Source organism: Sebastes umbrosus, chromosome 1 (genome assembly GCF_015220745.1).
Source record: "Sebastes umbrosus isolate fSebUmb1 chromosome 1, fSebUmb1.pri, whole genome shotgun sequence".
Classification (NCBI taxonomy): Eukaryota; Metazoa; Chordata; class Actinopteri; order Perciformes; family Sebastidae; genus Sebastes; species Sebastes umbrosus.
The window spans coordinates 14631506-14641745 of NC_051269.1; the positions used below are offsets into that span (position 1 = coordinate 14631506).

The following is a 10240-nucleotide window of genomic DNA, read 5'->3' on the forward strand; positions in this document are numbered from 1 at the left end:
AACATCGAAAGAGTAAATTGTTTAAAATTACAATAAAATATTTTTATTGATATGAAATAATAAACCTCATGAATTCATGATTTTTTCCTGAAATGTTTTTATTTGATTGAGAGGGTCTTGTATTGCTTCATTATACGTCGTTGTCACGTGATTTTTTTGTGTTTCGTATTTGAAGTACTTTCTGTACAATGCAAATTAAACTTTTAACTTCCTCTGTCTCACAGCATGTTCGATGTTGGAGGTCAGAGGGATGAACGTCGGAAATGGATCCAGTGTTTTAACGGTACGAAGTTTGTAGCTTAATCTGCTTTATTGTAGTGATGAAACTATTTATGAATTACCGAAAAACAGTGACAAGCAGTGTCCATTTATTTTCTAGTTTTGCCAGATGCATGTCTATGTGTATTTAAACCTAAAGCTAATCAAGAGTGTTTGGCAGTTTTACTCTTCGGTGTGTGTTAATCGTAGCCTGTGGTGTTTTGGTGTGTGTGACACAGACGTGACAGCCATCATCTTTGTGGTGGCGAGTAGCAGCTACAACATGGTGATCAGAGAAGACAATCAGACCAACAGACTACAGGAAGCCCTCAACCTTTTCAAGAACATCTGGAACAACAGGTGAGAAACTAATGTAGTGATGAAGACAGAATTACCGCTAGCTTGGTTTTTGATGCTGTGGAATTTTCTGATGTCAATCTAAAGACAAGTGTGTGGCATACTCACACAGCATGTGATGAGCACAGCTGAAGTCCCCATACACACTGCCATAGTTAATGTAATAATGGTACAGTATTTATCTGTCAGATTGTACAGAAGTAAAGTTATACAGTTTGTGCAGCAAATCATGTCCTTCCTATTGATGGTAGAGGTGTCATTGGACGTGTGTTTGGGGCCACACCATGCCTTTTTATACCTTTTTTTTAATACCATCTTTTTCACTATTCTTCTTTTTAACCCATTTTTAATTTTATATTGTTTTTTGTAACATAGTAAAAGAAATATTTAATGCCTTCTTGTTTTGAGAATGAAGCCACACGCGCCACTCTTTTTTTTATGGCTGTTCATTTTCCTCTGTTAAGATAGACTCCAAAAGTCTAATTCTTTGGTCACAGATTAAGACATTTCTGTTCAGTTTAAGTGTGTACCTTAAAGGGATAGTTCGGGTGTTTTGAAGTGGGGTTGTATGAGGTGCTTATCCATAGTCAGTGTATTAACTACAGTAGATGACTGTTGGCACGACCCCAGCATATGGACTGTTTATGGCGCTCTAAGACCTTTTTAGCCCACAACTCCAGAGAGTAAATTATTACCTTGTTCTACAGCCAAAGCCTATTAAAACATAATGCCACTTGAAAAGCTGTGACTTTCCAGCAACAGTAGCGTATTTGGGTTCCTAAACGAAAGTCCAAAGAAATCTGGCACTGAACTCGTTCTCCATTTCCCTCCACAGGTGGCTACGGACCATTTCGGTAATCCTCTTCCTGAACAAGCAGGACCTGCTCGCTGAGAAGGTTTTGGCAGGGAAATCTAAAATTGAGGAGTATTTCCCGGAGTTTGCACGCTACACTACACCTGATGATGGTAAGAGGTCGACACTGATATCTGTGGGTGTCCAGTACATAACACACATATCCGTTTTTCTGTGATTGTAACCGACACATTCAAATGGTTTAGTGTGGATGGTGAGCCACGCTGAGTCTGAATACATCAATCTAGTTAAAAATATTTGGAGGATTAAACTACATTTAGCGATATCTTAACCAATAAGTTTACATTATTACATCAGCTAACTGCCTAACAAATAATGTTGGTCACAGTGTTTTATTAAGTAATCATCATCCTTGCCAGCTTTACCAGTTGTAGCTCCTGTTCAGCAGGAGGAACGATGTGTTTAATGGCACGGTGCAAAAATGACTTTATTGTGACTAGATTTCTTCTTCTCTAACAGCAATACCAGAGCCAGGTGAGGATCCCCGCGTCACAAGGGCAAAGTACTTCATTCGGGATGAGTTTCTGGTATGTAAAAGCTCATGTTTTACCTGTTTGAATCAGATCATTTTGATGATGTAGGTTTCATATTTTCTTTATAATTTTACCTGTTTGGTTCATCTGACAATTTGCTGTTGTCAGTTTTATTCGTCTCATCCTCGTTGGGCTGTTAAATGGCTGATTTTCATGGATGTGGTTTCACTCCACTCCATTTCATTCCTCTGTTTGACTTTTTCTGAAAAGTATTTCCTCCTTTTAATTTGTTATAACATCAGTTAAGATGAGTTGGATGGTTTTCACCAACAAAAGAAACATCATCCAACTCATCCAGAGTTGACAAAGTAAGTGAAGATCACACTTTAGTTAACAGAAAGTCCAAAGTAAAAGACATCACAGTTTCATCCAAACTGTGCAATTGGCAAAATGTTCTTCTTGGACGTGCCACGCATAAACCACACTAGCAGACAGCAGCAGCTCAGCACCAAAATGTCACCAAAATCAAAACAGAAATCTCATGTTACTGTCTCAGTTACTTTGCATAGAGGATATTTGCATACAAGTTTCAGTGGAAGGTTCAACCAAGGTACTGGATAAACCCTGGATTAACAGTTGAAATAGTTCACTATAAGTATTCATTAAATGGTGTGAAAGTTAATGGATACATGTTGGATAAAATGTTTTAAAAGTATGGTGGAAATAGGTAACTAAAATTAATGGATAAGTGGTTGAATTATTATTTCTGACGGGGAACTGAAGCCGTTATATCGCTCTCTTCAAAGCCATTAGACAACATTCACAAAAGCAGAAATTTTACCTCGCAGAACGCGGGAGTATACATACAACCCCACTTCAAAAACTAACCCTTTCAGTTATTTCAAAACGTAAAACAGCTGACTTTGACTTAGCTAGTGCTAGCGTTCACATGATTCATAACCTTATTGATTAGCTTCAATTAGCTTACTTTGGTAACCTACGTCACTGATTTTTGCAAAGCTGAGTGGACTTTTCCATTTGAAAAAAAGGGAACCCAGCGCAGATGGACCCGCCCTTTAAATCCAATCAAAAGAACCTACTGTATTAGGAACATGACCGGTGGTGTCGATGAAGGGGGGGGTTCTTGAGTTCATCTGTCAGGGCTGTGGAGGCACACCAGAACAAAGAATCTCCGACACTAACTTGTTTGTGCTTTTGTGTCTTTTTTTTCTTCAGAGGATCAGCACAGCCAGCGGGGACGGACGGCATTACTGTTACCCCCACTTCACCTGCGCGGTCGACACGGAAAACATCCGGCGCGTCTTCAATGACTGTCGCGACATCATACAGAGGATGCACCTACGGCAGTATGAGCTCTTGTGATGGGCAGCAGCGTTCCGGCCTACTTATCTATCTACCTATCTACCCCCCCCCAACTCCACTCCACTCCACCACGACCAGTTAGCCAATCACCTCCTCCCCCCTCCACTTCCACCAACTTCACCAAACAGCCGAGCCCTCCCCTCCATCATGATACTTCTCCCGGTAACACGACTTCAGAAAATCAGAACAGTGGAAAGTCTGTTTTTTTTTTTTTTTTAAAGGAAACACAGTTAACATTTTCATCAGCCATTAGCCGGGACTGACTGCTGTACTCAGCTACACTCTGACCCAGGAAAGAGGGTCAAGACTGGAATCCCTCAGTGCAGGCTATCCCTCCTTTTAGCTCTCTGTCTCTCTCTCAGATATATCAACACACACACACACACACTTTGCAGGTACACACACTACAGCAAAAGACATTCAGAGCCCTCAGATAGGTTTTAATGTCTCATATCGCACACACACACACACACACACACACACACACACACAGACCCTTTTAAAACCAAGTCCTCTTGCTTTTAACAGTTGGCAGAGGCTGAATTAAATAATGCATTCTGAGGGAGAGGAGTTTATTCTCTGCGTGCCGAAGACGACGGCGGCGGAGGAGGAGAAGAAGAGAACAATGGACACGGAGGGTGGCGAACTGATACAGAGGAGGGCTGTGAGCCTTTTTGTCGCCCCGAACAGACGGACTAATTGACTAACGGCTGCCCGTGGACATGAGCGTGACTCGATCACAAGACGACGCGGCTCACATGACCCGCTCTTCAAGAAACCAGTCAAGGAGGGATGGCAGAAAACAACAAAAAAAAACAGGAAGAAAAAAATACCATACAATGCATAAATTCGTGCATACCAGTGAACTTCATGCAGTGCAAAAAATCCAAGCTATATATATATAGATATTTATATATGTGTGTATATAAATATGTATATATATATGTATATGTATATGTATATGTATATATATATATATATATATATATATGTGTGTATATATATATATATATGTGCATATATATATGTATATGTATATAAATATTATATATTCCTGTAATAACACAAATCAACTTTTAAGTTTTTGTTAGTTTTTACCCCATGTTGTGTGTCGGTGTACACTGTGTGTGATCTGCCCTTGTGCACCATTTAAACCCCCCCTATCCACACACACACACACACACGCACGCACGCACACCACACACACACACACACACACACACACACAAACACACACAAAAACACACAAACACACACACATCCTCGCCCCCCCTGCCCCTGCTGCTATTTGACAACTACTCAACATATGGAAAATATTTAATAAGGAAAAAACCCTAACACAAAAAGGAAAGCATGAAGAAAATGACTTATCAAGACTGGATGCAACATCTTTACCTGGAACACACACACACACACACACACACACACACACACACACTAACACGCACACACACACTCTCCAGCCCTCATTAGCCCCCCCCCTCTCCTCTTCCACACGATGTCCTCCCCCCTCACCTTTCGTCTTATTCTCTCACCTCTCCCCGTCCCACTTCCCGTCCCTCCCGGCTTTAAGTACGTCTGTCTTTATTTTACTGCTGGACTATTATTCTTGTACAGACTGTAAAATGTATTATTTTGTACAACTTTATTGAAGAAAAAAAAATAACTTGTAGAAGATCCCTGTGCCTTGATCACGACTGTACGTGTAAAAATGAGCTAATATGTAAGTTATGTTTCACTGCGCTGTACAGCTGGACGGGTCTGCCCCACCTAGTCCGTGCTGGCTCGCCCCTCCGCTGGAGGCCGGGGGGAGGGGCATCGGATCGGGGCGGAGGCCTTTCGTCTGTGGCTTTAAGTACGTCTTTCTGCTTAGGTTTTTTTTTTTCTCCCCACATTTGTTTGTTCGTTGATTCGTTTGTTTTGCTTTGACTCTCCTCTGGTTTATATAATAGGATTTGAAAAACAAAAAAAGAAGAAAAAAAAAAGATAATCAGACACACCACCTTAATGCTGTGTAGTAAAAGAGACTGAACCCTAACACAATTTAATATATATAAAATATATTTCAGATTTTATATTTTATATATATGTACTGTACACTTATATCTATCTCCCTTGTGAGCTGTCCCCCCCCCCTCCAGGTTTCCTTTTGCTTTCTGTCAGTAACATCTGCATACGTTTTTCGGAAGGTGGTGATTCTGGGTGCAACGGGATGGGTATTCATTTGTTTTTTTTATTTTCATTTTAGCTTTAACTCTTTTGAAGGAGAGGGGAATCCAGTTGCAAAACATTGCTTGTTTCTACATAAACCAAATTCTTTTTGCTTAAACAAGAAGAAACGGTTGTATTAGTGTTTGGTTCATTCTTAGGCTGAGTATATTAGATGCTCTCTACAACTACATCACATCATGCACTCCAGTGCTGCCAGTTTATTAGGTATGCCTGTCTTTAAGCAACAGTCCTGCAGTAAATCCTCCCTTAAGGTTCTGGGAGAGGTCTTTCTTATATTTTGCCTACTCCATCAGTGAGGGTAGACTAAATATTAGACACGCCTCTCAGTAAAACATGCAGTCGATAATAATAAAGTTTATTATTATAGCAAATATATACAAATTGTTTTACAAGGTGGAAAAAAAGACAAAATACACATACAAATACAATGTGGGAAAAGTAGATATATTCATACATAAACAACGTAACCTAACCTGCATGTCACACATGCAAACAAATTAAATAAGGTGATAAAGAAGCCTTCTGATAAAAAATATGTTAAAAAGAGGATCAACGGCACCACACACTGCAGTCTCCAAAATGACAATAAGTTTGAATCAACACCTCTCTGAACAGTTTCAACAACATTATACTATTAATGAAAGTAAGATTTATTGGCGCCCTGTTGTATTAGACAGCATTAGTTTTAGCTAGGTGTGCCTCATAAACTGGCAACGTAAAGTAATCTGTGTCTCAGACACCCATCGGTCTTGAGGAATATCACGTTTTTTACCTTGACACTTTTGCAAAAGTCACATCCTGCACAACTCACTTATCTCAACGCAAGGGGTGTATTTTATTGGAGCTGAAATTCTGCTGTTCCCTAAACTGAAAACTTTATTGATCATTTATTTTTCCGAGATACAAATATGCTCTCTCCACTATGGCCTTGCTATGCAGATGACATCAGGGCCTTATTTCTCAAGTCTCGTAAACACTTATTATTCACTATACTTTGAAAGACAACACTGAGTATCAGTATACTGTAGGTCTTGATACACTAAGAACACCAGCCAAGGAAATGGGACATAATCAAACAATTAAATTAAAGAAAAGTAGGTTTTCAGCCGTTGCCACTTTGTAAAGGATACATGAGGTTGTGTACCAGCTTTATATACAACACACTATATCCCAAAACAAAGAGACTGGCCTTCCTGGAACATTTTGTTGAAGTAATATTCAATATATAATTATTTGACTTCTGAGTCCACGTTTACTTCTCTGGCTTAATATTTCAAGATCTGCAGCAGTGATAATGTGAGAGAAGCGATTTCATTCACTGTTTATTTTTATGTCAACACCTCCTAATCTGTGTTTTCCTTAATGCAGCACAGGCTGCAGCAATAACAGGGTTTCATTTTAGCCCAAAAAGAAGAAATCGCTTTTTTTTTCTTTTCTATTTTAACATTAAGTGTTTTCAGTATTTGTTGGTTTTCCATGTGTATATTTTTTCCTGAACATCTGTACAAATACTTAAATTAGATGTTCTGAAATCGACCTGTTGCACTGAGTAAAAACAACTCTTGAGAGACACACAGGTACATAAATATCAGTTTTTAGATGCAGTTAAATCTACAATTAGTTCAGTCTTATTGCTCATTTAGCTGGTGTGTTTAAGATATCTAGGAAACAAGTTTTATTACAGCCAGGCCTGTACATGCACAACTTATTGTTTATAGCACACTGTTTATTGCAAATGGGGTAACATTATGTGATATATCATTCAAAAGCCATTCAAACAATACGATGGTGTTAAGATTGGCTGACAAGCTCCTGGATGAAGAAATGTAACACTTGAGAAGATCGCTCGGAAGATTCAAATGTAAGAAATTAAACTAGAATATATTTGCAGCACACAGAAAAGATGCATCTTAATCGTGGAGGTTCAAGAGGAAACAAAGCGTGTCACATGCTCGTCTCACGTTGGTGGAAACCTTGCTGATACTCAATCTGTTTCCTTGTTGGAGCAACAGGATTATGAGGTGAGGCTGGTAATTCGTCCAGTAACAAGAAACCCATTGACACTTCCAGAGTTACTGACGGCCACGCCTCGCAAATAATGGCAACTATTGTTTCACAGTGGTTTAATGTTACTCTTGTCTTATGTGAAGAATGGAGAAGTCCGTAATGAAAGTGGAAGCTAAAGCTCAGGTAAGACCTATTCACATAAGGTGCAGGGAGGTTTAACAATCGGCTGCAGCTGAAAAGAGACCTGTTGCAACTAGTTAATTTGCATAGTATTACTCTACCCACTGTGTGTGGGAGTAATGGGTAGTCACTTTCAGCCATTTAAGAGATGTTAAAGGGTAAATGACACAGAGTAGAAAACTGAGCATCTGTTTCTGTTGATTTAAACTTTCAAATATGTCCAAAGGTATGTGGGACACCTGAACATTACAACTATATGTGATTGTTGAACATCTCATTTCCAAAACCATGGGCATTAACATGCACATTTTGGAGCCTGGCTGCAGGAATTTGCTCCCATTGAGGTCGGCCACCACTGCTGTTAGGCGATAAAGCCTGGTCGGCTTCCTTATTCATCCCAGAGGTGTTGGATGGAGTCGAGGTCAGGGCTCTGTGAAGGCAGGTTCTTCCACACCAAACTGGGAAAACCATTTGTATATGAACCTCACAGGGGCATTGCCTTTTTGAAACAAGAATGGGTAATCCCCAAACTGTTCCAAACAAATCCACACTTTTGTCTAAAATACCATTGTGTGTGGTGGCGTTGAGATTTCATTTAATGGGAACTAAAGGGGCTTCGTACACGCCATGAAAAACAGCCCAAAAGTGTGAACTGGGACGTCAACATACTTTTCGCTGTATAGTGTACATTGGCTACAACCTAATCAGTAATGTCAAAGCAGGTGTTTTACATGCCTGTCAAATGCAAGACTTTGCAATTGTTGGGGTATGGCCACAACAGCACCATGCCTGCAAGTTTTGATCCATAGAGAGGACTGCAGCAGCAGATTTTTAACTTGCGATTTGATGTAGATTTACACATTATTGTCAATTGTCCTGTTCCAGTATAAGGCAACTGAATTTCTATACTATACAAAGCCTTTTCTATAGGACAGCAACATTTTCTTTGAACTCACATTTAAACCTGCAGTAGGCAGAATGTTTTTGGCATCATTGGGCAAAACTTCCATAATAACCTTTCAGCATATTGTAATTCAAGTGTTCTGAGAGAAAACTACACTTCTGCACCTCCTCATGGCTCTGTTTTCAGGCTTTAGAAAATCTACTTTGACCAATCACAGGTCATTTCAGAGAGAGAGCGTTCCTATTGGCTGTGCTCTGGTCATGTTACCGGTACTTGGCATTCCTTCAACAGATTTCACAATGGCGGCGGCGTCACAAACTTTCGAATTTTACAGCTAAACCGTGCACTACAAGATGATTCTGAAAACATATGAGGAGAGAAATAGGCATTAACGTAACATAATATTGATTCATATTTGATCAGCGTGGCCTAGTTTCACCGTTTGGTCGGAGTTCGAGAGTGATTGACAGCCGGCTCTCATAGACAGCAGATGGACAGCAGACCTCAGATCAGCTCTTACTGCTTGTATTCCTCCGGTCTGTGAAATATTGCAGATGCCATTAGGAGCACCGGAGGACACCAGAGGCACATGATTTTTTTCAGGTTTCCTGTTTCAAGATTCAAGATTCAAGCCCTTTATTGTCATTGTGTAGTACAACAAAATTAGATTGTGACAATCCCATAGGTGCTAAAAAAAGATAATTTAATAAAAAAGAGATAGTGCAATATCAATATAAAAAAATATATAAAAGATAATACAATACAAAATATAAAAATACAATATGTATATTGATGAGATGACAGTTGTGCCAGATTACAGTTTTGCCAGATTATTGCACAAAGTGTCCGTCAGATAATTATATAATTATTTCACAGAGTGATCAGCATGTTATTGCACATATCTGTAACAGTAGATTTACAGTATTTACATTGCAAAAGTGACACAAAACATTGACCAACGTGTTATTACACATTTACATTGCACCTGTTCATGTACAACTGTCAGGATATAGTGACCATTTTATACAAATAACTTTGTTTTTAATCATATGTGCTCCAATCTCGCCCTGAGGTCAATTTGAAGTTAAACACAATTAACACAGCAGCTGAAGACATCATGTTCCCCCGCTCCACTAGAGGGAGCCACTGGTTAAAAACAAAGACAGACAAAATAAATAAATAAACACATGGTTCCGAAATAGGCATTAACGTAACATAATATTGATTCGTATTTGATCAGCGCTGCCTAGCTTGACCGTTTGGTCGGAGTTCACGAGTGATTGACAGCCGGCTCCAAGATCAGCTCTTACTGCTTGTTTTCCTCCGGTCTGTGAAATCTTGCAGATGTCGTAAGGAGCACCGGAGGACACAGAGGCACATGATTTTTTTTCAGGTTACCTGTTTCATGTACTACTGTCACGATATAGCGACCATTTTATAAAGACAACTTTTTTTAATCATATTTGCTCCAATCTCTCCTACTTCAGCTTTAAAGCAAATAAAGGCCACAAAGATTTTAATTTCATATAGGCAAGCGAATACCTAATTTAAAATTTTGAACACGTGCTTCAT

General features: G+C 39.4%; 1 protein-coding gene across 4 annotated transcripts in view; it reads left to right on the plus strand.

Annotated features, from left to right (window-relative positions):
• LOC119474626 (guanine nucleotide-binding protein G(s) subunit alpha-like) overlaps positions 1-5688 on the plus strand; it is a 36817-nt gene extending 31129 nt beyond the window's left edge. For all 4 annotated transcript variants that reach the window (XM_037746791.1, XM_037746873.1, XM_037746947.1 and 1 more), the window contains 5 exons: positions 225-283; positions 498-618; positions 1451-1581; positions 1949-2016; positions 3199-5688. In XM_037746791.1, the coding sequence (XP_037602719.1) occupies positions 225-283; positions 498-618; positions 1451-1581; positions 1949-2016; positions 3199-3345 (526 nt within the window). In that variant the 3' untranslated portion in view covers positions 3346-5688. The remainder of the gene's footprint in view (positions 1-224; positions 284-497; positions 619-1450; positions 1582-1948; positions 2017-3198) is intronic.
• The last annotated feature ends 4552 nt before the right edge of the window (positions 5689-10240 follow it).